The sequence below is a fragment of the Pristiophorus japonicus genome, chromosome 13, assembly GCF_044704955.1.
Source record: "Pristiophorus japonicus isolate sPriJap1 chromosome 13, sPriJap1.hap1, whole genome shotgun sequence".
NCBI lineage: Eukaryota > Metazoa > Chordata > Chondrichthyes > Pristiophoridae > Pristiophorus > Pristiophorus japonicus.
In genome coordinates this window covers 162,498,761-162,522,658 of record NC_091989.1, presented here as the reverse complement: position 1 = coordinate 162,522,658, position 23,898 = coordinate 162,498,761, and the positions used below count along the sequence as shown (strand labels likewise).

The following is a 23,898-nucleotide window of genomic DNA, read 5'->3' as shown; positions in this document are numbered from 1 at the left end:
GGCTGCATGTGGAATCAAGTGACGGTGCATCTTCATCATCATTGTCTTCTTGCTGTTCCTCCACTGCCTGGCTAGGTCACACTTCGAGTATGTGAAAGGAGAAAAGCTCTCGGGTAAGGTTGTGGGGAGGGGAAAAGTAAGAGGTGCATGCTTAAACCATCTGGAGCTTGTCAGAAGAGATTGTGGAATGAGGGGGAAAATGGGATGCGAGAAGGAGGACTAGATGTGAGGATACGGTCATCTTTAATTTTCAGCCCCGCCACTGGCTAACCAATTGCCACTCCAATAATGTCCAGCATCATCCCCTTCATCGGAGATAGGACATGCAGGCATATCTGTACCCCTACGGGTAGTCCCTGCTGCCTCTGGTTGTGTGCCACCTTGTTCTGCAAGAGAGGGAAGTGTGTCAATGAGTGTCCTATAACCTGTTGGGTGACATGGCTGAATAGCTGGCAGTGTGTGCAAGCGGTGAGTGCGCTCAGTGTGTGAGCGTGAAGTGAAGCATATGAACGTTAGGTACAAGTCCTGATGTAGAGATTGTTGGTAGGCGAGTGATGGGTGGTGGTGAATTGAGCAGGTGGGTTGGTGGGGGTGGGGGAGAATTGAATTGAAGAGTGTCCGAGACTAGTGGTGCAGTTGGTAAAGCTATGGCAGTTGAAGATCCATTCACTGACCTGGACATCGAGGTAATTGATGAACTTTTTGCAGCGCTGCATCCAGGTCCTGGGGGCATTTACCTTAACGGCTATCTGCTCCCATCGCCTTTTGAGCATGTCTGGTAGGCCTCCTGCAGATGCAGAACATCTGACTTTCCACCTCCTCCATCAAAGCTTCCGGTGCAGCGTCCAAAAAGCTTGGAGCCCACGCTCTCCCATGTTATGCCATTCCTTAGATTAGATTCACTTTCTGCACTACTCCCAGCATTTGCTCCAGCCCCAGTGCACCTCCCCTAGGAGATGCAGGTTAGCTTTAACTGGTTCAAGCAAGTTACGATATTGGTTCCCTATTGATGTATGCAACCAATGAACAGCGAGATTAGCGCTGGCTGCATGCAGGAATCAGTCAAATAAGCAGGCAGCAAAAAAGCATTGCAATCAACGAGTGGGCGTTAATTACACATCACAATCCCTGCGCTTGTTTTTTGGGGATATCCAATTTAGCACCCTCCCCATTTGCATTTGGAATCAAAACTTTAGAATTGACGAACCAAAAAAAAAAAAATCAATCAAGAGCTGTAGGTATTGATTAAGATTTTATTTTTTCCAGGCAGTATATTCAAGATAACTTTCCAGAGTTTGCAATGCTAAAGAGTTAATTATTTTAAAGACAAGATGTAAAATTGCTTTAGTCGTGTGTGCATGGCCCTAAATATTGAAGCTGAACAAAATTCTTGATCAAACAGCTCAAACTGTAGTTACAAAATGACCATAACGGCACTGTGCATGTTCAGAAAATAGGGCATTTGATCATTTCCATTGAATATAATGCCTGTGTTACTAAAATGTTCATAACCCAGTCAGAACATGTTCTGTGCCTACATGTGTATTGGCACAAGAGGCAAAATATTTACAGTGTAGGTAATAGCTTTCACAAAAGGAGCCATAATTTTCCCAACCCATTACATTTATGTATGAATGTTTGTAAATCATGTTTTTATCCTAAACTATTGAATATTAAGCTAGTAGTGATGGGTTTTAGAATCAGGATTATAAAGTTCACTGCCACAGTTGTTGCATACCAATACATTTCTAAAACCACAATGCCCACAGAGACGCACGCCACACTTACAACGAAACTGTACAGATGAACGTCTACAAAGGCCACAGTTTGGATTGGCTTTTAATATGTCTGCATAGGATAGTGGCCCCACCTCAGTATTAGAAGCTTCAGCCTTTTGTAGATAGGTTGAGCTTTCAGCATCAAAAATTCGAAGAGAATGGCGACCGTCACACATTTTAATAGCGTCACACAAAATGGTGTGTACTGTGCAACACGTTTCACAACAGTAGAGAGCAGAATCACCATTAGCGAGGCAGCTATGCCGTTTGTAGTTTTCAGCGCCGATGCCTCCTAAAGAATTTTCAGCTGCGTTCGGGCTACGAAGCTCAAAGTTAAACTCACGTCTGTCTCTAGATAGATCTTGGGAATCCTCGAATGAAGGAACAGAGTCTGTACCAGGGATTCCAGTAATGTGTTTGCTGCAAGACACATCCTTGTATTGGTCACTAGTAGCAGGCCTGGGTAATCCCCATGGCGATAAACAGATTGCACTTCCATCGTATTCCCCCTGGGAAGGAGAACCAGCTAGATTCCTCGGCCTAGAATTCACTTTTAAATCCAGATCAATATTCTCTCCACTAGAGGAAGTTGACTGTGTTCTTTCGAGTCGGCGTTCTCTCTGGCTTCTATCAGCAGCAGGACGGCTCACCTTTAGTTTATCTACACAGGCATCAATATTTTCCATCAATTTCCTTTCCCGAAGCAACTCATCAACTGAAATGTTGTAGTGTTCCAACTTTTCTCCTATCTCCAACAAGATTTCGCATTCAATTCTTGTAACCAAGAGTTCAAATGCCAGCCTGATCGACTCCAAAGAATGTGGAGGGTCTTTCATTTCTAGTTGGAGATTATCCTTTAGTCTATATCCCATTTGCTTAAAAATTCTTACAAGGTCTTCGTTACAGATTGCAGGTTTTAGGTAGTGCACATAAGCTCCTGAAAAAGTCTAAGGAAAAAAAAAAGTGTTAATGATTAACAATTTTGGTTTGAAAAAAAAATAGCATCCTCCAGAATCGACCACCTCCTAGTCACCGTCTTCCAAAATGGGAAGACACCCCACTACTTGCCTCAGTGGATGTTGGAAATTGGAGGATAATCAAGAGTACCCAGATTTTGGCCTTGCACATATGGTATAGCAATATTCAAGGCATGACAATGAAGTTAAACATAATGCAAACAACAGTTGATTTTTATTTTTATTCCCTCAATATGTTGCAACGTATTCTAAACTATACAAGGCAATATAAATGGCAATTAAAGTTACGCTATCAATGTTTAGTAAGGGACTTACTTTAATTGTTTTGAACTCCTTTCTCCAGGGGTACAGAAAGAGGTTGACAGCAGCCAATTCCAATAATTCAAAAGCCCCAATCAGCAACTTTAATGTACTTCTGTAATTCTGCGTCCTGTGCAGAGAATTGGAAATAGTTTCAAACATCTCATCCCGTAGCAAGGTGGGAAAACATGCACTCCTTTTTATTAACTGCTGTTTGATTAGTCCTTTTAATTCTTTATCATGGCAGATTCCATCATGTCCTGAAGGATCATCTTCATAAAATTTCTTATAATTTTCATAGATATTTCTTAGTCCAGTGTTCATTCTGAAAGAAAGAAAGCCCAATACCATTTATTCTATTAGGATACAATTCTGGACTATGATTTGTTTCCATTAAATCACTTCCATATGGTACTAAAGGTAGCTATGTCTGAAATAGACAATTACCAAGCCAACAGAAAGATGGAAAGGCTTTCCAGAACACACCATCTTTAATGAAAATACCTTAATATCCCCCATTTTATTATTTAAAAAAAGCACAGGCAATAACACAAGCATATGCAGCCTTTAGTTAGGACAAACACTTGGATATCAAATTTAGTCCTTTTCGATTGGTTCCCTCATAACCCAGCTCCAAGGCAATTCATATTTTTGTTGCTGCACATCAATAAATGGCAAGTGTCAGCCTCAAACACCTAAGCTGCCAGCAAATGGGAAGTGTGTTGAAGGGAAGAGGTTGAATCATTTTAAAATTAAAAATGCTGTTTTTTTTTTAAAATACTGAAATGCTCACCAATTAAAAACTCGAGAATATATTTTGTTGCACTGCCTTGAAATGTACTAAATATATACTCTTTCCATAATTTTTGTATAATTTAGAGATTGCAGGGGAGCTATACAAGCATTTATTTACAATTCAACTAGTAGGTGACTTATTACCAGAAAGTAGCATTGTTCAGTATAGTGTCTAAAATATTTGGGTACTAAAGTTTATGCCAAATCACATGTACTGTATTGAGACACGTCTTGGTTCAACCCTTGCCATTGGATAAAGGCCTAGCTCTGTCGAGCCCGTGTGGTGGCTGATGTGCAACAGTCACCGCACGTTAAAAAAAAAATCCACGCCCAGGCATCTTTCATCAATTGGAGTTCAGGGCTGGAACATCGGGTCCTTCATTGAAACATCTGTGAACTCTCGTTCGAGGGACCGCCTATGATGATGATGATTGGGGGAGGGGGAAACTAAATTCCTTTTCAGAGAGTATGTTAATGGCATATATACTTTCTCACTCCACTTACAAAATGGTTGCTAGTTGCTGCATAAATCTTGGATTGAAAATGTTGCAAGAATTTTTTTTTTTTTTACAACTTTTATAGGCAAGTAGTGGAGATCAGGGTTTGTTGTATATAAATATAAGTGCAGAGCTGTCTCAAATCAAGCAACTTACAAAAATCTTGTTAATGACAGGGCATTAGCAACATTTGAAAACCAGTTTCACATACATTAGTAATCATTCATCCAGCAGGTAATGGAGATAAAAATAGACAGCACTGAAAATGTGTATAATTGTTTTGGTATTAAGCATCAGCTGTGGCTCAGTGAGTAGCACACTCACCTGAGTCAGAAGAATATGGGTTCAAGTCCCACTGCAGGAACTTGAGCACATAAATCTAGGCTGACATTCGGGTGCAGTACTGTTGGAGTTGCTGTCTTTCAGATGGGACGTTAAACCAAGGCCCCACCTACTCTCCCAGGTGGACGTAAAAGATCCCATGGTAATATTTTGAAGAAGAGCAGGAGAGTTATCCCCAGTGTCTTTAAATAAATGCAAGTCTTTCTTTCTTCTTTAAGGCCTTCTGTTATATTTGAAAATATATCCATTAAATCTCAAACAGTTATGTCTTTTGAACTATTAGCCTAACATTTTTGTATTAAACTAGCTATACAGCAGGTTTTCAATTTCTACTGACAGGGCAGGTTATTCCTTTCAATCAGCTCTTTTCAGTCAGTAGGAACTTATTAGATTAGGAGGCTCATAAGTAAGACTTACATGCAGGCCTGTTGAACGAACTTGCAGAATCCTGCCTTCTCCCACTCCAAGTAACAGGAGCAGAAAATCTGACTTTATTGTGATACTCCAATGCTCTGGCACTGTACCAATACAGCTTAAGGGAAGAACTAGCTCCCCAGAGTTATCTCCAGGCAGCTGTGCCAGGACTAGCAGATATGGTTGGTGACTTAATGATGGATGCTGGCAATCTGGCTCTGGTGCCTGATCTCCCAGTCATGTCCTCTTCTCCCCCCTCCATTTAGCACCACTTCAAGTATGAAAAACTGCAATCTGGACAACCCCCAGCAATAAATAAGTGACTTGCCAAAGGATACTGCATTTAGCATAGTTCCCAGTTATATGCTGTGGCACACCTTGTGACAAAATGATCACTGGTAATATGATACATTATGCTCAACTCTTGGAAAGAGTTTTTGTACATCAGTTTGAGAGAGATATTGGTAACTTACCAATTTAACATTACACAGATTTAAAACAAATAAAATAGAAAAGTTGCTATTAATTGGAACTTTAAGGTGCTTCCTGTTTACACCCACTTTTCATCAACAAAAAACTCTGTCCAAATAATATCAGAAATATGAACATGTCTGCTAAAAGCCCTCATCTGCATGCTCCATTACACTCCTGCCCAGAACAAGCAGGCATGAATTAAATGAGCATAAATCCCCAGCAGATCCATTTCTGATGCGGGTCAGCCAGAGTTCTAGCCAGCCAAAATGCTGGTCCCTGCTTGCTGGTTTAGAAATAAAGTTCACAGCTTTCCTAATATTGTTTGCAATGGAAATGATGCTTAATTTTAAAACATAGAGACACTTTTGTCCCATTTTATGGGAACACATGTAAAATAAATACACCAATATCTGCTTTCGAAGTTTTAACATGCAGCATTTTGTTTGTACAGTTATTTATCCATTCCATAGATAGCACAATGTTTACCAATGCCACACAAGCTGGTTTGCAAGAGTAGAACATCTGAAATTCCAGTCAGATCACAATTTAAAAAAAAATATTGCCTTTTTGGATTTAATATTCCACACAAATTGCTATTAACTAAATCATACTTTTTAAAGGACTATACTGGCCACTAAAATGAAACTCATGATGCTGCTTCCCAAGAATATTTAGAACAAATATTTGCAAAGATTGAAGTTTTTTTGCTGTGCGCCATCAAAAAGTTGCAGATTATCTCCAAAGTCCTGTGGGGCTGGAGAACATATTGGTGAGTGGGACTTTCACGGACTCTATCCCGTGTTCAAGGCAGAAAGGCTGTTTCCCTCAGCAAACCTGGTCTCCAACGATGCAAAACGTGCCGTGACTGAGAAAGCATGCCCACGAATAAGAATTAGATCCAACTGTGATATTAAACTTGGAACATGTGGGAAACCCAAGCTATTACCCTTTGAAACAAACTAATTCGTACATGGTAAAACTAATAGAATTGTTTGGCAGCTCTATAAACACACCTGCACAAGAGTTTTCTGCTGATGAGTAACAGACAACTTGGCACCCAGAAGGAAACGTAGTTTTAGTTTACAATCTACAGCCACTAGTCTCCAACAGAATAAAGTGTTCCTTAGTTTAGGAGGTTTTATCGCCTCGGTGCTTGTATTCTAGTTCCACTGCTGCAATAAGCAGGATGGACGTCACGATTATGGCACGGTTTCATAAACCATTGTGAGTTACGTGAACCATTCCCGGACTTGTTTCACAGGGTCAGAATAACAGAACAGAAAGTGAACTCGCGGTGATGTCAGTCTCAGCACAAAACAGCCCCACTTCCTGAAACTCCATTTCCCTTTTAGAAGTTATAGGGATTTAAGCAATCAGCAATAATTGAGCATTTAACTCATGCCACTTGAATGTTAAACGTCGGACATGTTTGGGAGCTTGAAAAGGGGCAGTTAAGTGTCTGGAGTGTCCCACAGATCGGGGGCACTTGATCTAATGTTTATTTTGCCCCCCCCCCCCCAAGAGTTGTTTGGGAGCTTGGCATCGATCAGAACCTTTTACCCAACTACCTCCGTCGCTGGACTCACCTGTAAGTCACCACTGAAATGTTCTATATGCGAAATAAGGGTACAACTTTCCAACCAGCCAAATGTGCGCGCACTGCTGAAATTGCCACTTCCCGTCAAACATGTGATACAGACAAGTCCTGCCTCCGGACGATCACTGGTGGAAGGGAATGACTGACAACTCGTGTTTGCTGTCATGCGCTGTTTGGTTGAGAGCTCCTGCTGAGTGACACTCATTTGGCCTAAAATATTGAAACATCTTCATGTAGGTAGCTCTTTTAAAAAGTGAGTTTGCATTTAACGTCATCCTTACTGATCTACATAGATCATGGGTACAGGCTACATAGACTTTACAGCACAGGAACAGGAGATTCGGCCCAACTGGTTTCTGCTGGTGTTTATGCTCCACAACAGCCTTCTCCAACCCTACTTTACCTCTCTATCGGCATCTCACTCTAGCTGCATATCCTTCTGTGCCTTTCTTCCTCCTGTACTTATCTAGCGTTCCCTGAAAGGCATCTATGCTATTCGCCTCAACTACTCCTGTGGTAGCACGTTCCACATTCCTTAATAGAGATGTTCAAAATTCTGAAAGAAGAAAGAATTTGCATTTATGTAGTGCCGTTCAAGACCTCAGGACAGCCAACAAAGTATTTTTCAAGTGTAGTCACATTGTAAGAGTAGGAAACATAGCAGCCAATTTTTGCACAGCAAGCTCCCACAGGCAATTAAATACATGACCAGATTGTCTGATTTTAGGTGTTGGTTGAAGGATCAATGTTGATCAGGTGATCTCCCCTGTTCTTCCAATATTCTTTTATATTCACCTGAAAGGTCAGACGGGGCTTCAGTTTAACATTTCAACCAAAAGACAGCACCTCTAACAGGGTTCTGAAAAGGTAAGTAGGGAAGAACTATTTTAACTGGTTGGTGAGTCAGTAACTAGAGGGTATAAATTTAAGATCATCACTGATGGGGAGAATCGCCCGTCTCCTCTCTTAACAAGCCTAGATTCAACAGATAAGTTTCAATGACGTTAATTCCAACAAGTGAAGGGGGAGCATCTCACTTCTCAGCCACCTGAGAGAAGATCTCCAATGAACTGTTCAAATTGCACCTTAATTATACAGGTTTAAGCACATGAGTGTCCTCGTGGACAGACCTTAACAGTGACGTGATTGGTTGTACCAACGTATGATCAAATATCCATTTGTTCCCTTCTTCCAGGTGTCACTCGCCTTATATGGTTATATTAGTTCCTCTTTGGATGTTCTTTATTGCTCCCTTGAGCCCGAGGTCAACGAGTGGTCATCTTGTGTACGTGTGGTTTTAAGCATATCTTTTGTTTAGCCAGCTCAGGGCCTCCATAGTAGCCAGATAACATCTTTGATAATCAATCTTGCTTTTGCAATCCTCCTTTTGGCCCTTGGCTATATACCCCAAGATAGGCCAATGTACCGTCTGCTCATTATTTCATCCAAAGGGGAAGTGATATTGTCAACTTAATCTGTCCGTCTGGGTGGCCAAGCCCTTATTTTCGGATGGCTTCTCATATCTCCCTTTACACACCATTTACCTGTTTTACAGATTTTTCCTTGGATACTAAAGGTTTAGTTTCTTCTAAAGCTTTTATGGGGGCCTGAGCTATGGCTTTCCTCGCCCATTGTTTACATCTCCAACATAATTCAATCAACAATACCATTAAAACCACAAATTGCAAGATCACCAATGCATGGGATATTATTCTTATCCGGGGGTGCGCCTGCACATTTAGTCCAGAGTTCCAAAGCCTCGCATACCAGGGTTGATTTGCCAACATTTCTTTAGTGTCCTTCTGGAGTTTGTCGATCTTCTTCATCAAGATGATATACTTCTGCCTTTGTTCATGGATGTCCTGTTCCAACTTAGTTTGTTCTTCATTAAGTCTGGGTATATGTCATCCTTGTGGTTCCTCGAAACCTTTATACCCTGCCTTGATAGTGTCCACCACCGTCCCATTGATGGACTCTCCTTTCAATTCCGGATATATGATATATCCCTGAATATTGACGACTTCTTTTGGCGCAGGACAGCAGTTGGTGGTCGTGATAGGGCAGTGGGTAACTCCCCCCACCATCATGTTGACCGCTATGGTGCTCACACACTATCCTCCCTTTCCTTGTGAGAGTGCGGTTGTTTCGGAGTCCAGTATCAGCGGTGTGACACTCAATACACATCCTTCTGTTCGGTCACATCCACAGTCGTTATTATCGAGGTCTGGGTGCTCTCGGCATAAAACAACTTGATTATTCTTATAACAATCTTTAATATAGACACCTTTGGTATTGTTTCCCTTTTTAATTACGTACTGGTGCAATTTGTAATACCGCACACGGGATTGATCCTTATTTCTCCTATATTGCCTAATTGGTACAATGTGTTTCCCTTTGTCACGTCGTATTGTGGTATTGATAACACAAACCCTATTATATTCTGATGTCCGGTTACCCACCTGTTCTTAGGGACCCAGGCATGGCTATTCCTCCGGACCTCACAGGCTTGGGTGTCATTCTTGCCCAATGTCCATTCAGCAAATACATCATTGGTTATCCAATCCGGCACCTCCCCATTTTGGAGTTGTTCTAGGTTATGTTCTACCGTATTGAGCATCCAAGCCCCATATCCCGCACAAACTATCTTGGCAGCCATTCTTTTACTCATAGTTTGTCCAGCCTGGCTTACCAAATTTATCGTTTTTGCATGGTCCCTCAATGTATGGGCAACCTGTAGCAGTTCCCATTCCACCCCATCCCCTAACTGGGCCTGCATTTTCTCGTTATCATCTCCCCTTTCCAGCAGTCCTTTTAAGGTCTGTGTGAGGGTGATGACCTGCTCTTCTATTGTTTGAAGATCTATTGTATTAACCGCCGCAACGGCCGCCATTTCTAATATTCCCCTCTTTCTCCTCCCACCTTTCCCGTTTTTGTTCGGCTTTTTTACGTTGAACTTCATAGTCTTGGATTCGGGCCCCTCAAGGGCTCTTAGGGTTAGGTTTTTATATAAGCTTATAGTTTTCTTACTGCAAAACAGTGGGATTGTTATATCCATTAGGTTTAACAATACCGTAATTACTCTTTGGCGTACCCCGAAGTGGATTTTGTCTTTAGTTCTTTTTATTACTAATCCTTTGCTTGCCCCCTATGTCATGTTTGGGCATCCTGGGGGTTCTGGGGTCATGTGGTTGGGGCTATTGTGGTGGTTGGGATCTCTAACTTACACACAAACATTCCCTATAAGGAACCATTACCGCATTGTGAGTCCCTGATGGGTATGGGGGTAATCCCCTCTGCCTCCCTGGTGAGGTTACATCTTACCCACACACACTTGTGTGGATTTCCTTGGTCCGAGCTATTCATGCATGTCCATGATTAGTTCTGCCATGAGTGTCCCTTATCCGGGCTTGTCCATTCCACTTCAAGTCGCCCCCTTTGGCATTTTCCGCAAAAGATTGAGTTTGTAGTGGAAATATTTCCCTGATAGCCGTCTGGGCAACTTACTGCTGGGTCGTGGTATAAGCTGGGGTTACCCAGTATTCCTCCTACTAGGACTAAGGTTCTGTAAAACACAACATGTTTTCCCGATCATCACAGGTCAGGTAGGGTCTCATGTTACACATAACGTTTTAACTGTATCCAATGTTTCCACCGTCCGGTTCCACCTATCGCCACGCACATGCACGTGTCGCTTACCATTATTACCTGCTGAGGGCCTGTCCATTTTGGTGAGAAGCCTGGCTTTTCGGGGTTTATTTTTACCATTACCTTGCTCCCAACCTGTGGTATCTGAGTCTTTTGTTCCTTGGTGCCAGCTTCCAAGTCCTTGATCACTTGCTGATCCCCGGCGTGTGCCTTCAGATCGTGTAATTGTTTACATAATTCCATCACAAATCTCCTTACTCGGGCCTGGTAGGGTCCAACGTCATCACTCCCTGACACTAGAACCTCAGGTAATTTCATTGCCCTTCCTGTCGTTAGTTCGAAAGGCGCGAGTCCGGTAGTCCGGTTTGGGGTCGCCCTTAACTTCATTAAAATCCGGGGCAGCATATCTACCCATCCTTTTCCTGTCTCGTCGATCACCTTGGCCAATGCGTTCTTCAGGGTCCTATTTGTTCGTTCGACTAATCTGGATGATTCCGGATAATAGGAGATATAGAATTTCTGCCTGATTCCTAGTAGGGCGCATGCTTGTTTCATTACTTTACCCGTGAAGTGTGTACCCTGATCTGAATCTATCTGTAGGGGCATTCCCCACCTAGGTATAATTTCTTCTGCTAATATTCTAGCCAACGTCTCAGCTGAGCAATTTCTAGTTGCAAAAGCTTCTGAATTTTTTAAAATTTTTTTTATCCAATTTCTTTCCAGATCAACTCTAACGCCAAAGATCACTTTGCGCCAATATATTTGATCTTAGGCCAAAAGGCCGAGAGGCGAAGTTGCACCGTTCCTGGAAATATTGCAATACCAGGTCGGTGCATGGAGTGGACGGGGCAAGCCCCTGATCCAGCTCCCTGTCCAAAAATCAATTCAATATCATGTCCCCATAGGGGATATTAAACTGATAAGAACAGATACTACACTTGATCTTAGCCAAAAGGCAAAAGCTTCTGAATTGATCTATTATAACCAAACAATACGTTTTCCCTGGTGATTGGGCAGTGGGCCCGTGAAGTCTATCTGCAGGTTTTCCCATGGTCCCTTTGGTCGGGGTTGGTGTCCCATTCTGACCTTTATTTTTCCACCTGGGTTATGCTTTGCGCATGTTAAGCACTTCCTACAATAATTTTCTATATCTCTTCCCATTCCCTTCCACCACCAGCATCGGGACATTGAACTCGTCATGCTGGTCTTACCTGTATGCGCATACCGTGGTATATACTCAATAGGTTTTGTCGTATGCACTCTGGGGCTACCACATTACAATCTTTCCTCCAGATTCCGTCCACGCCTTATTTAGCTCCCTGTCTTTTCCATTCATCTTTTTCCTGCTGTCGAGTTGCCTCCTGTACTTTAACCATATTAACTTCTTCCGGCCCAAGCGCGCAGGCATTTCTTTTAGCCCATAGGCCACCTGCTTCTGACGCTCGCTTAGCTGCCTCATCCGCCCATGCATTCCCTTGCTGATGTCTGTCAGTGATTTTCTTATGGGCTTTGATCTTTATTATTGCACATTCCTGGGGCTGGAGGGAAGCCTTTACCAGTTCCTTAACTATGTTCTTGTGTCGAATTGGTCCTCCCCCCGATGTCATATAACCTCACCGACTCCAGGATACCATATCATTGTGGACCACCCCAAACGCGTATCGGCTGTCTGTGTATATATTTACTCTTTTACCTTTTGCCTGTTTGAGGGCTTCCGTTAGGGAGACTAATTCGGCCACTCAGACGAGAGGCTCCCTTCTAACTGCCCTACTCCCCGTGTTTGCCCTTCACCATCTACTACCGCCCACCCTGTTTGGGACGTTCCATCGATGTACCGACGGGACCCATTTACGTAAAGGTCCATGTCCTCTCCCTCGAGTGGCTCTTCCTTTATCGAGCTATTTTACTCTGCCCCCTCTATCGGGTTACATTCATGATCCTGGTCTTCCGTAATGATCTATCCTGCGGGGTTGTTACCGCTATCTTTTATTATCGTTACTGTGCCGCTCGGAGGTATTAGTACCGCCTCCCACATCGCCCTTCTTGCGTCTGACACTGTTCTCAGTCTCCCCGTGTTTAGTAGCTCTACCAGGGTATGTTGTGTACGCAGGATAATTTGTCCTCACATTATTATGGGTTCACTAATTCTGACTGCCCAGGCTGCGCAGTCGAGAGCAGCTACACATCTAGATAATCCTGCAGCTACAGGTTGTTGCTTAGTGGAGTAATATGCCACCGGTCATTGCCTGTCCCCATGTTGCTGGGTCACCACCACATTATAGTGGTTTTTGCTGTGGTGATTATAAATGTGGAAGGGCTTATTCCGGTCCGGTAGTCCCAGGATGGGGGCGCTCATAAGAGCCTGTTTCAGCTGTTGAAATGCTGCTTCTTGTTCGGAACCCTAGTCTACCGGCTCTTAGGAGGGCTTTCCCCCTTTTACCAAATCTTGTATGGGCTGAGCCATTTCTGCATATCCCGGGATAAAGTTCAGACAGTAATTAAACAGTCCTAATACCGGTCTGACTCCCTTTACGGTCCCTGGCTTTGGCATCGTCCTAATGGCCTCCTTCCTATCCTCGGGCATCTGCCTTTTCCCTTGTGTTACTACGTATCCTAGATACGTGACTTGGCCCTTCCCTATCTGGGCCTTTTTTGGGTTAGCTTTCAGCACTGCCTGTTGTAGGGCCCCAAGCACTGTGGTCAATGCCAGCATGTGCTGTTTCTCCGTGGTGGACGCTATAAGAATGTCGTCCACATATTGCAAGAGGGTACTTCCTTCCCCTACATTTATTGGCTCCAGGACCCCAGCCAACATCCGGTGGAATATACTCGGGCTGTTATGGAATCCTTGGGGCACTCTAGTCCATGTATACTGTTTTCCTCTTACAGTGAAGGCGAACTTCCCTTGTGACTCCTCGTCTAAGGGTAGGGCCCAAAGTCCATTTGCTATATCCAATACGGTGAATATTTTATGTTCCGGGCCCAGGCCATTGAAAATCATTGTTGGGCTGGCCACGATCAGGTGATCCCGGAGTGTAACTTTATTTAAAGCAGTATAGTCTATAGTCAGCCTATATGAGGCATCTGGTTTCTTTACTGGCCATACTGGTGAGTTGGTTGTAGCTATTGTTTGTCTCACCACCCCTTGTCTTTCCAATTCTTTCACTATCTGAAGGACAGCTGCTTCAGCATCAGGGTTCAGTGGGTATTGCCAGTGGGCTTTATGTTTTGGGCCTGGAATCTTGACTGGCTCAGGCCCTACCAACCCACAATCCTGTTTGTGTTGGGCCCATAGGGCATGGTATAACTGACATACTTCCCCAGGTGCCTTTTGTTTCCCATTCGGGATCTATTGGACGGATCCCAGCCACCCGCTGCTGCTGATGGCCCAGGTGGTTAAATTTACAGTGAGTTTGATGCTTGTCTCGGGCTGCCACTTCAGTCCCTCCCTGATTAAGGGGGCTGATTTCCAACGTGCAATTAACCGTCTGTGTGAACCCGCATGCTATATGTTTCCCTCCTTCCATGAGGTGTGCGCACACTACTACATCCAAATATTGGGGGCATATTTCGGGCCTCCTTCAGAACGGCGCACCTCCGAGAGGCATGCCTGTTTCGTGGAATAAAAAGTGCTCCTAATGCCTACCTCGGCATTCTGTGCTCCGAATCGAGCCCGTCCCAGCTCGGCGCGGTGTACAAGCATCTGCGGGGGGGGGGGGGGGGCCAAAGCGTGGCACCAAAGATCTGCCGGCAGGGGGGCGGGGCTACCTCACAGCAGCAGATTTCGTGCCGGCAGCACTGCGCATGAGAGTTGGAGCATGCACGCATGCACAGTGTGGTACAAACATTGGCACTCGGCCATCGCTGTGGGTGACCCGACGCCGCCCCTGTCCCCTGGCCGAACGGCCTAAGTCTTCGCAGCTCGGAGGCTGCTGCTGCTGCTGCTTCAGACAGGTAGGAAAATTCAATATATTTTTTTATTTGCTTTATTTATCATTTATTATTCAGGATGACCCTATGTTTGTAGAAGTGAAAGTGTTAAATGCTTGTAAAATTCCATAACTTCCCTCCCCCCCCCCCACCCATATCTCGTTCCCTGCACCTAATTTCTAAAGTGTAGGCAAGGTTTTTCTGAGCGTACAAAAATCTACACTATTCCATTCTAAGTTAGTTTGGAGTAAGTTTTCACTGCCTAAACTTGCAAAACAGGCGTAAGTGGCTGGACACGCCCCCTTTTGAAAAAAAAATCTGTTCTAAAATGAAACTATTCTAACTCACTAGAACTGGAGCAAACTAAATGCCGAGAATTGCAATTTCTAAGATGCTCCATTCTAAACTAGTTGCTCCAAAAAAATAGGAGCAACTCAGGTCGAAATTTGAGCCCATTGAGTGCAACCATCGGTATGCACCCCTTGAAATGTGCCACTGAGTTTTACTGCATAAAGGGGCATAACATGGAACTGAACCTGGGATTGGCCTTGTATTTCGCTATGTTCCAAACTGCCCACAGAGATTCGGCATCCGTGCCTTCTATCTGTGCGATAGCTGGAACCATACCTATCAATTTCAATTATCTGGTAATATAATTACTTGGAGACAAGAACACTTGTGTTGTCTTACGAACATCACAGAGGGTAATACCATCATCCTCAGTCCAATTGGGCAACTGCTCATTTCTTATCCTAGCGGGTATTTTTTCCTGTTTCAGCTGGTTTACATTGTATCGGATGTTCCTTCGTAACCATGTGCAGTACATTGCACATACAAGTTCTTTATGTGTTTCTTGGGTTAGATCATTTAGTCACACACTTATCTTATTGATAGTTTGGGCATGAGACTCTCGGATTTCCTCGACTTGCAGCATTTGTCTGGCGACCTCGTCCCCTGTTTCTGACAACTGCGAAGTTCGATCGTTTCCCTTTAGTAATGTTGTGCTAAGCCTTGAATTTCTTTGTCTATATTGGCTATGTCAAATGTGTTAGCAGTTGCCACCCTCGACGCATACCGATAGTGTGTGTCGGTTGTTGTTAGACAATAGATAACATGAAAACTACACATCGTCTCATGGTTCATTGTTGGACTATCTTGATCATATGTATCATAAGTATCACCTCAGCGTCGAGCCATTGTGATCCTCTGTTCCCTATTTCGCTTAATGCCCATTGTACTTGGTTCTCAATTGGCCCAATTAACTATCCAAATTAATTATATCTTCCCTTTGGCAGTTACACTTTTAACTCCTTTCTTACAGTGATATTTACTTAGCTTTGCAATTAAATACTTTATAAAATCCGCGTCCCAAGTCTCACAGTTTGGACTGGGGTAATACAAAAAGTTCCTGTTGCAATGGGACAAGTCAGATTGGTACCGTACTGGTATTCCCGGTGTTTGTGCTGACACAATATTCACCCTTCCCTCTTTATACAGACCGTATAGGAAAATGCTGTCCCGCAATTACCTTCATGGTGCAGTTCCAAGTTATCCCATCCAACCGGGTTACATTTCCGGTGTTCATTGTATCCTACTAAATTTTCTCAGGCGTGATTGAGTACTATCTCTAACAGGGTGATGTCATTCTGTTCCTGTAAATGACACTCGTGCCACCGGGTACACCTGTACCAACCTTCTGACTTGGCACAGAGTTTTAGTAAGTTGATAAGTGGACATTGCCTTCGGCCTCGATCAATTACTCGGGAAGAGAGCTTTCCCTCTGCAATATGCTGCAGGTTTCCTTGGGCTTGTTCCACTAACCAAGATCCATACATTACTTGGAGCCGTTTCATTGAAGACGATTTGTTCCCCTTCTATAATCTGGTTTACCCACTTTTTAGCATTAAACTGGGTTGCAACATATTAATCAGGCCTCACCGCCTTCTGTTATGATTCTCCCTAATAGTCTCGGCACCATTCTTGACAAGGTACAATCAAGCCGATTACTCTCCCTGAATTCAGTGCAGGTTGTACTGGCCCTCTGCCAAAATCCCTTGATTATTCTCCTGTGTAGCTGTGCTATTTTAGGCTTGCACCACCAAGGAAGTCCCACTTTGGTCAGATTCAATATTACAGGTACCACTTCGTGATGCACATCATGGTACAATATCATCTGAGTTGAGATTACCATTAGCCCATTTGTTTGCCCTGGGATATGTTTATGACAAACAATTAGCTTTTCACACAAATCTGTTTATTCGTTGGAGAAGGAGCCTTTGGATGAGTCTTTTTAAAAAAAAACTCTACTGCTTGTCCTTGCACCCCTTGATATAATGGACGGTTACAGTGGTATGATTACCCTGCCACTGTAAATGTACCCCTATCCTATACCCTCGGCCGTCCCTACTTCTACCAATCACGATATGTCTCTTATTACTTTGTGAGATTGGTGGGGTTTGCGAGGTATGTCTGTGGGCAAATTCTTCCAGCTCCCGTGTCCTGTCCACTTCCCTTTGGATCATACTGTACCTGATTAGGTGGGGGTATCCCATTAGGCATCCCTTCTTCCTCATTCCCCTGGAGAGGACAAATCCTGCTCCCCATGTTCATAACTGTTTGCTCTTGTCTTAGTGCCTGCTGGTGAACTGAAAAAATTTTAATCTGGTTAATATTAAACCATTTAATTCTTCTAGGGCTGCATATACCATGGGACTAGCTTTATCAATGATATATGGTCCCTTGTACCGGAGTTCAAAAATTCCAACACCTGGTATAGTTTTGTTCCATTACCTGGCCCCCCACCTCCCACTCCTGAGATTTACTTGGGGCCAGATGTAGCCGGTTACGGTGGTGTGCCCTCCTGATCCCTCAGGCACAATCCAATAACCCCTTTAAACAACATTGCCCCTTCTCGATGGTCACCTATTTAAAACAAAAGAAACAGAGAATCTCTGGTGATTCTCTTCAAATTAAGAAGATTTCCAACATTCAAAAGGTTTCGGCCATTGAGTTAAAACAGATTTACAGCTGCCTGTGAAGTTGTTAACTTCCTTTGTTTCGAAAGCCGACAAACAGACACCATCAATCAATGTTGACTTCAGTCCCACAGCCTGCAGCCTTTCAGTTTAAACTCTCCAGTTAGAAATCTGTTACTCTTATAAAGTCTCTGTGCTTTTACATTCAAAATAAACATTCAGAAAAACAACTTTGCACACAATAGCATTTCATCCTTTTCTCCCCAGTTAAACATTGGTCAGAATTTCTTTTTTAAACCATACCAATTATTGATGTGAAAGGCTCTCCACACAATTTACACCAACCAGAATTTTATCATGACCATAATAAAATCTGATTTTTAATAGGTTAATTAACCTGAATATATCCAAATTTATTCAAATCAATATCGTAAACTAACCAGTGGCAGTTGAAAAAAACTACAGACACACCAAGACAAATAAACATCCACATGTTTTTAACTTTACCATTCACACTGAAACATCACACACAATACATTCCATGACTATTCAAACATCCATAGTGGCAAATTCTATGTTTTATTTTTCTCGGCACTAAAGTTAGAAGCTTAAGTGTCAGGTTCACCTTAGAATCATAGAAATGCTTCTCTACTTTTTCTGTCTTTTAAACAATCTTACAACAGTAAACACAAATGCTTTGAACTTCGTTTTGGATTCCGCAGGGTCCTTCTGCCCACCTTGTTTCACCGCAACAATCAATCCCTACATTAGTTTCCTCTCCCCCAAGGTTTTGTTACACGATCTCACAAAAAGCTTTAGGGGCAGACTTTCGGCTTCATTGTCGGTGATTTTCTCAGCATTACAGCTGTTTTTTTGCCCAGCGAGAGTTTGCACGCAAGTTTTTTCCTTCGTATCGCCCACATCAGAAGTCGCCCACCGGGACCAGACCGCCCAGGTGCAACGCCGAGAATAACCACCAGGGTGTAAGTTTGGGCTCATCTGCTGGCGTCCAGATTGCCGAGAGACCCGCCCTGTAAAAACTGCGGTAAGCGGGGGCGGCCCTGCAAAGAAAGGTAAGTGAAAGGTTATTTAATTATTTATTTAAAATTTTACCATGCCGATTAGGCTTAAAACTGTCTTGGGAATGTTTTGTATGTGTTTTTTTTATAATAATTTTTTCTTTAGGTTTTCTCCGCTTCCAGGCCCAACCGCAGCCGCGGCCTAAATATTTGTACTTACCGTCCATTCTAGAAACGACCGCCCATTTGGCTAACTTTCCACTTACTCACCGAGAATGAGTGTGCAATGATGCCTTTTTTCGCCGGGCGATCAGTTCCACACACCTTTACCCTCAAAATGGAAATTCTTGCCCGTTTTTTTCGCCGAGCATTAGCGATCCTTCTCAGCAAGCAATCATGCATTGAGATCCTTTATGGAAAGTCTGGCCCTTAATCCTTTGACTTCGGGTGCGTCCCTGAGCATTCGTTCAAGCCCCACCTCTCAGGGCTGCCGGTAACGCCTCCCAAATTGTTTTCGGACACATATTAATTATTCCATGCACATCCAACTCCGCCATATTATGCAGTTGTACTGCGGACTCCAAGTTATTCCAGAAATCCCTAATTGGCGACTCCCTTGCCAACTTTCCCAGTCCCTTCATTACCAATATTTTTTTCAGATGGGGAGAATGGATGGTATCTTCTACTACGAATGGGGCTGCTTTGCCCTTTTGTGGAAATCGCCTCATTGCTACCGGGGCTGCTCTTAATGGGGGCGTACTTGGTGGAGCGCTCGGCTTAACCCTATATTCCTCCTCATTGTATCCGGGGTGCTCGTCCTCCCTTATTTACCATTCAAATTTACCAGCTTTATTTTTCCGTATCATCTGATCTTTCAACTGCTCTGCTTCCTTTTCCAACTGATCTGTTAGTATCTCCTTTTCTTTTGATTCTATCCTTAAATCCTGTATCTGTGTTTCCAGCAGTGTCCGCAGTCAAAGTTCAGTGGTTTGTTTAATGGCTTCTCCCAGACACTTGGCGGTGTTTTCATAACACTGGCACAAGATTATTTTGACGGCATCGCCCTTGATGCTACCTTTCTTTAGCTGATCCCAAAATACTCTATATTGGGATGGTGTCCAGTTTGGATCCCATCCCAACTTCCTCATTATAGTCTAGTCCATCTACTTAATTAATAATACGCGCAAGTGACTAAAACGAAGGCTTTCTCCTCCTTTGCTTTCTTTTCCGACTCCCACCATTTTCTTTGTTCAGCGGGTGGGTCGTCTGGTTTCCAATTTTGTTTAAACATTATTTCAATTACTTTTTGATTTTTGTCTGCTAGGTACCATGTCAGGGACCCCTGGTCCCAACTCGAGTTTCTCACTTCCCATGGCTGTTGGTTGTCAGCGACGTCCCTTACTTACTCACCCTGAGTGAGACTAATACTTGCAACCTACTGGTTGTCAGCATTACATCCCTTACTTACTTACTCCTCACGATTGAGACCGATACTTGCAACCTATTGGTAGTCAGCGGTACATCCCTTACTTACTCGCCCTGAGTGAGACCAATACTTGCAACATATTGGTTGTCAGTGGTACGTCCCTTACTTACTCCTCACGAGTGAGACTGTAACTTGCAACCTATACCAACTATCAATTGCAACGTTACACAGACACACTTCTATATAACCAATCATAATTGTTTCACCTGGGATCTTCCGTTGACTACTTGAAGTCTCGGCCAGACCTGCAGATTTGAATCTCTCAGGCAGCTGACACCAGACAGATTTCTGCCCTTGTCCTAACTGTGCGTGGTAATTAATACATACTCACACCTTTGACATGGCTTCCATCTGTTGGTGTCCACCATCCACTTGAGATCCTGCCGACTACGCCAATTGTAGTGGAGTATTTGAAATAAACCCTCAACACCAGGTTTGAAGATTGAAGTCGTCTTTATTTTTAACCGGTGGGGAGCTTGCCTGCTGGTTGTCTATAGCCAGGCCTCTCCAATGATACAACATTCCAAGCAACCTTTTAAACACTTAATGATGCACGTCAGCCTCGTGCACACCCCCCACCCACCATGCCATCTAATTGGCCCAAAGCCCACATGCACAATTGCTGCTTGACTAATTTCCTTTCGCGTCACACAACCATGCGCCTATATCTCATACCAAATAGAGTTTTTCCAACGTGTCACTTTTGACCCCTTGCCCTGGTTAACTGCCCCTCTAGGCCTCCTGTGGTTCAATAGTTTGGTTATTTGTAATTGTCCTCAGATTACACAGCTTGTAACAATCAATCATTCCAACATGTTATTTCTCTTTAAACACCTTTAGACACTACAAACGCCTATGTTAGCTCGTTTTAGTTCAGAGATCCATTCTTAACCCTTTAATTATAACAGAGCTCAAAAGCCCCACTTCATGAATATAAAACATTCCATGGCACTATTTAAAGAAGAGCAGGGGAGTTCTCCCTGTGTCCTGGCCAATGTTTATCCCCAAACCAACATCACCAAAACAGATTGTCTGGTCATGTATCACATTGCTATTTCTAGGACCTTATTGTACACAAATTTGCTGCCACATTCCCTACATTACCACAGTGACTACACTTCACAAGTACTTCTTTGGATAAAAAGCACTTTGGGATGTCTTGAGGTCTGGAAAGGTTCCATCTAAATAAATGCAAACCCTTTCCTTTAACAGCGATAATAATATACACTTATGTAATGTTCATATAAAATAAAGTCTCTGGCCACTTTAGAGGGGACAGATGGAGACAGAGCAAAAGCAGAAGCAATCTGGGGAAGTGGGATTGGTGCAGCATTGTCAAGGAGATACATTTTTCAGAGAACTTTGAAGGTAGATAGGTGCAGCAAGGCAAACTGTTTTTGAAAGAGAATTCCAGAGGACAAAGGCAAAGCAACTGAAAGGTAGTTGCTAGAAGGAAGGATATTGCAAATTGTTGTAGTGTTGCAATACAGAGGGACCTGGGGGTCCTTGTGCATGAAACACAAAAAGTTAGTATGCAGGTACAGCAAGTAATCAGGAAAGCAAATGGAATGTTGGCCTTTAGTGCAAGGGGGATATAGAGTACAAATCAGAGAAATCCTGCTGCAACTATACAGAGTATTGGTGAGGCCACACCTGGAGTACTGCATGCAGTTTTGGTCTCCGTATTTAAGGAAGGATATCCTTGCATTGGAGGCTGTTCAGAGAAGGTCCACGAGGTTGATTCCGGAGATGAGGGGGCTGACTTATGAAGATAGGTTGAGTAGGTTGGGCTCATAAACATTAGCGTTCAGAAGAATGAGAAGTGATCTTATCGAAACATATAAGATAATGAGGGGGCTCGACAAGGTGGATGCAGAGAGGATATTCCCACTCATAGGGGAATCTAAAACTAGGGGACATAGTCTCAGAATAAAACTGAGATGAGGAGGAATTTCTTCTCTCAGAGGGTTGTAAATCTATGGAATTCTCTGCTGCAAGGAGCTGTGGAGGCTGGATCTTTGAATATATTTAAGCCGGAGGTAGACAGATTTTTGAGTGATAAGTGAGTAAAGGGTTATGGGAGTGGGCAGGGAAGTGGAACTGAGACCATGATCAGATCAGCCATGATCTTATTGAAAGGCGGAGCAGGCTTGAGGGGCCAAATGACCTACTCCTGCTCCTATTTCTTATGTTCTTATGTTCTTATGATGTGGATACAGAACAGGAAATTGAGATTAGGATTGCAGAAGTAGAGCAGTCATGTTTAACAAAATGGGGGAGCAGGCTCAATGGGTCAAATGGCATACACCAATTCCTATGCTTCTAAGATTGGCCTCCGATGATGGAGCAGAGTTAAATGAGCTGTAATCTGGAATTGGAGAAAGAGAGAATGAGGGCTTGGGCATATGGCTTGAGAAGATTGCTTAGATAGGGTGCAGTGAGGCCACGGCAGACATTGAAAACAAGAATAAAGACCTTGAAATCAATTCCACAGAAACATAGAAATATAGAAATTAGGTGCAGGAGCAGGCCATTCGGCCCTTCAAGCCTGCACCGCCATTCAATCAGATCATGGCTGATCATTCAACCTCAGTACACCTTTCCTGCTTTCTCTCCATACCCCTTGATCCCTTTGGCCACATTGGCCATATCTAACTCCCTTTTGAATATATCTAATGAATTGGCCTCAACAACTTTCTGCGGTAGAGAATTCCACAGGTTAACCACTGTCCAAGTGAAGAAGTTTCTCCTCATCTCAGTCCTAAATGGCTTACCCCTTATTCTTATTCTGTGACCCCTGGTTCTGGAACTCCCCAGCAATGGGAACATTCTTTCTGCCTCTAACCTGTCCAATCCCGTCAGAATTTTATATATTTCTATGAGATCCCCTCTCATTCTTCTAAACTCCAGTGGATACAAGCCCAGTTGATCCAGTCTCTCCTCATATTCAGTCCTGCCATCTAGGGAATCAGTCTGGTGAACCTTCGCTACACTCCCTCAATAGCAAGAATGTCCTTCCTCAGATTAGGAGACCAAAACTGAACACAGTATCCTAGGTGTGGCCTCACCAAAGCTCTGTACAACTGCAGTAAGACCTCCTTGCTCCTATTCTCAAATCCTCTAGCTATTAAGGCCAGCATGCCATTTGCCTTCGTCACCGCCTGCGGTACCAGCATGCCAAACTTCAATGACTGATGTACCATGACACCCAGGTCTCATTGCACCTCCCCTTTTCCTAATCTGTCACCATTCAGATAATATTCTGTCTTCCTGTTTTTGCCACCAAAGTGGATAACCTCACATTTATCCACATTATACTGCATCTGTCATGCATTTACCCACTCACCTAACCTGTCCAAGTCAACCTGCAACCTCTTAGCATCCTCCTCACAGCTCACACCGCCACCCAGCTTAGTGTCATCTGCAAACTTGGAGATATTACATTCAATTCCTTCATCTAAATCATTGATGTATATTGTAAATAGCTGGGGTCCCAGCACTGAACCCTGCGGCACCCCATTGGTCACTGCCTGCCATTCTGAAAAGGACCAACTCTCTGCTTCCTGTCTGCCAATCAGTCTTCTATCCACGGTCAGTGCATTACCCCCAATACCATGTGCTTTAATTTTGCACACTGATCTCTTGTGTGGGACCTTATCAAAAGCCTTT

The 23,898-nt window shown here is 43.4% G+C and overlaps 1 protein-coding gene and 1 pseudogene across 1 annotated transcript; both read right to left on the bottom strand.

The window, feature by feature from the left end:
- Positions 1 to 1,267: 1,267 nt before the first annotated feature.
- On the bottom strand, positions 1,268 to 7,252 carry spata2l (spermatogenesis associated 2-like). Its single transcript, XM_070897003.1, has 3 exons — positions 7,164 to 7,252; positions 3,071 to 3,380; positions 1,268 to 2,725 (listed from the first exon to the last, which is right to left on the bottom strand). Exons 2-3 carry the CDS (start codon positions 3,377 to 3,379, stop codon positions 1,679 to 1,681), a joined length of 1,356 nt encoding a protein of 451 aa, XP_070753104.1. The 5' UTR covers position 3,380; positions 7,164 to 7,252; the 3' UTR covers positions 1,268 to 1,678.
- A 4,356-nt stretch (positions 7,253 to 11,608) lies between these two features.
- On the bottom strand, positions 11,609 to 11,783 carry LOC139279070 (U2 spliceosomal RNA; annotated as a pseudogene).
- Positions 11,784 to 23,898: the final 12,115 nt, after the last annotated feature.

Excerpts from the sequence above, each read along its gene's own strand:
- spata2l (XM_070897003.1), bottom strand. The coding sequence starts at position 3,379 with ATGAACACTGGACTAAGAAATATCTATGAAAATTATAAGAAATTTTAT. Across the intron at positions 2,726-3,070 it reads AGGAGTTCAAAACAATTAAA|ACTTTTTCAGGAGCTTATGT; the intron begins GTAAGTCCCTTA and ends TTTTTTCCTTAG.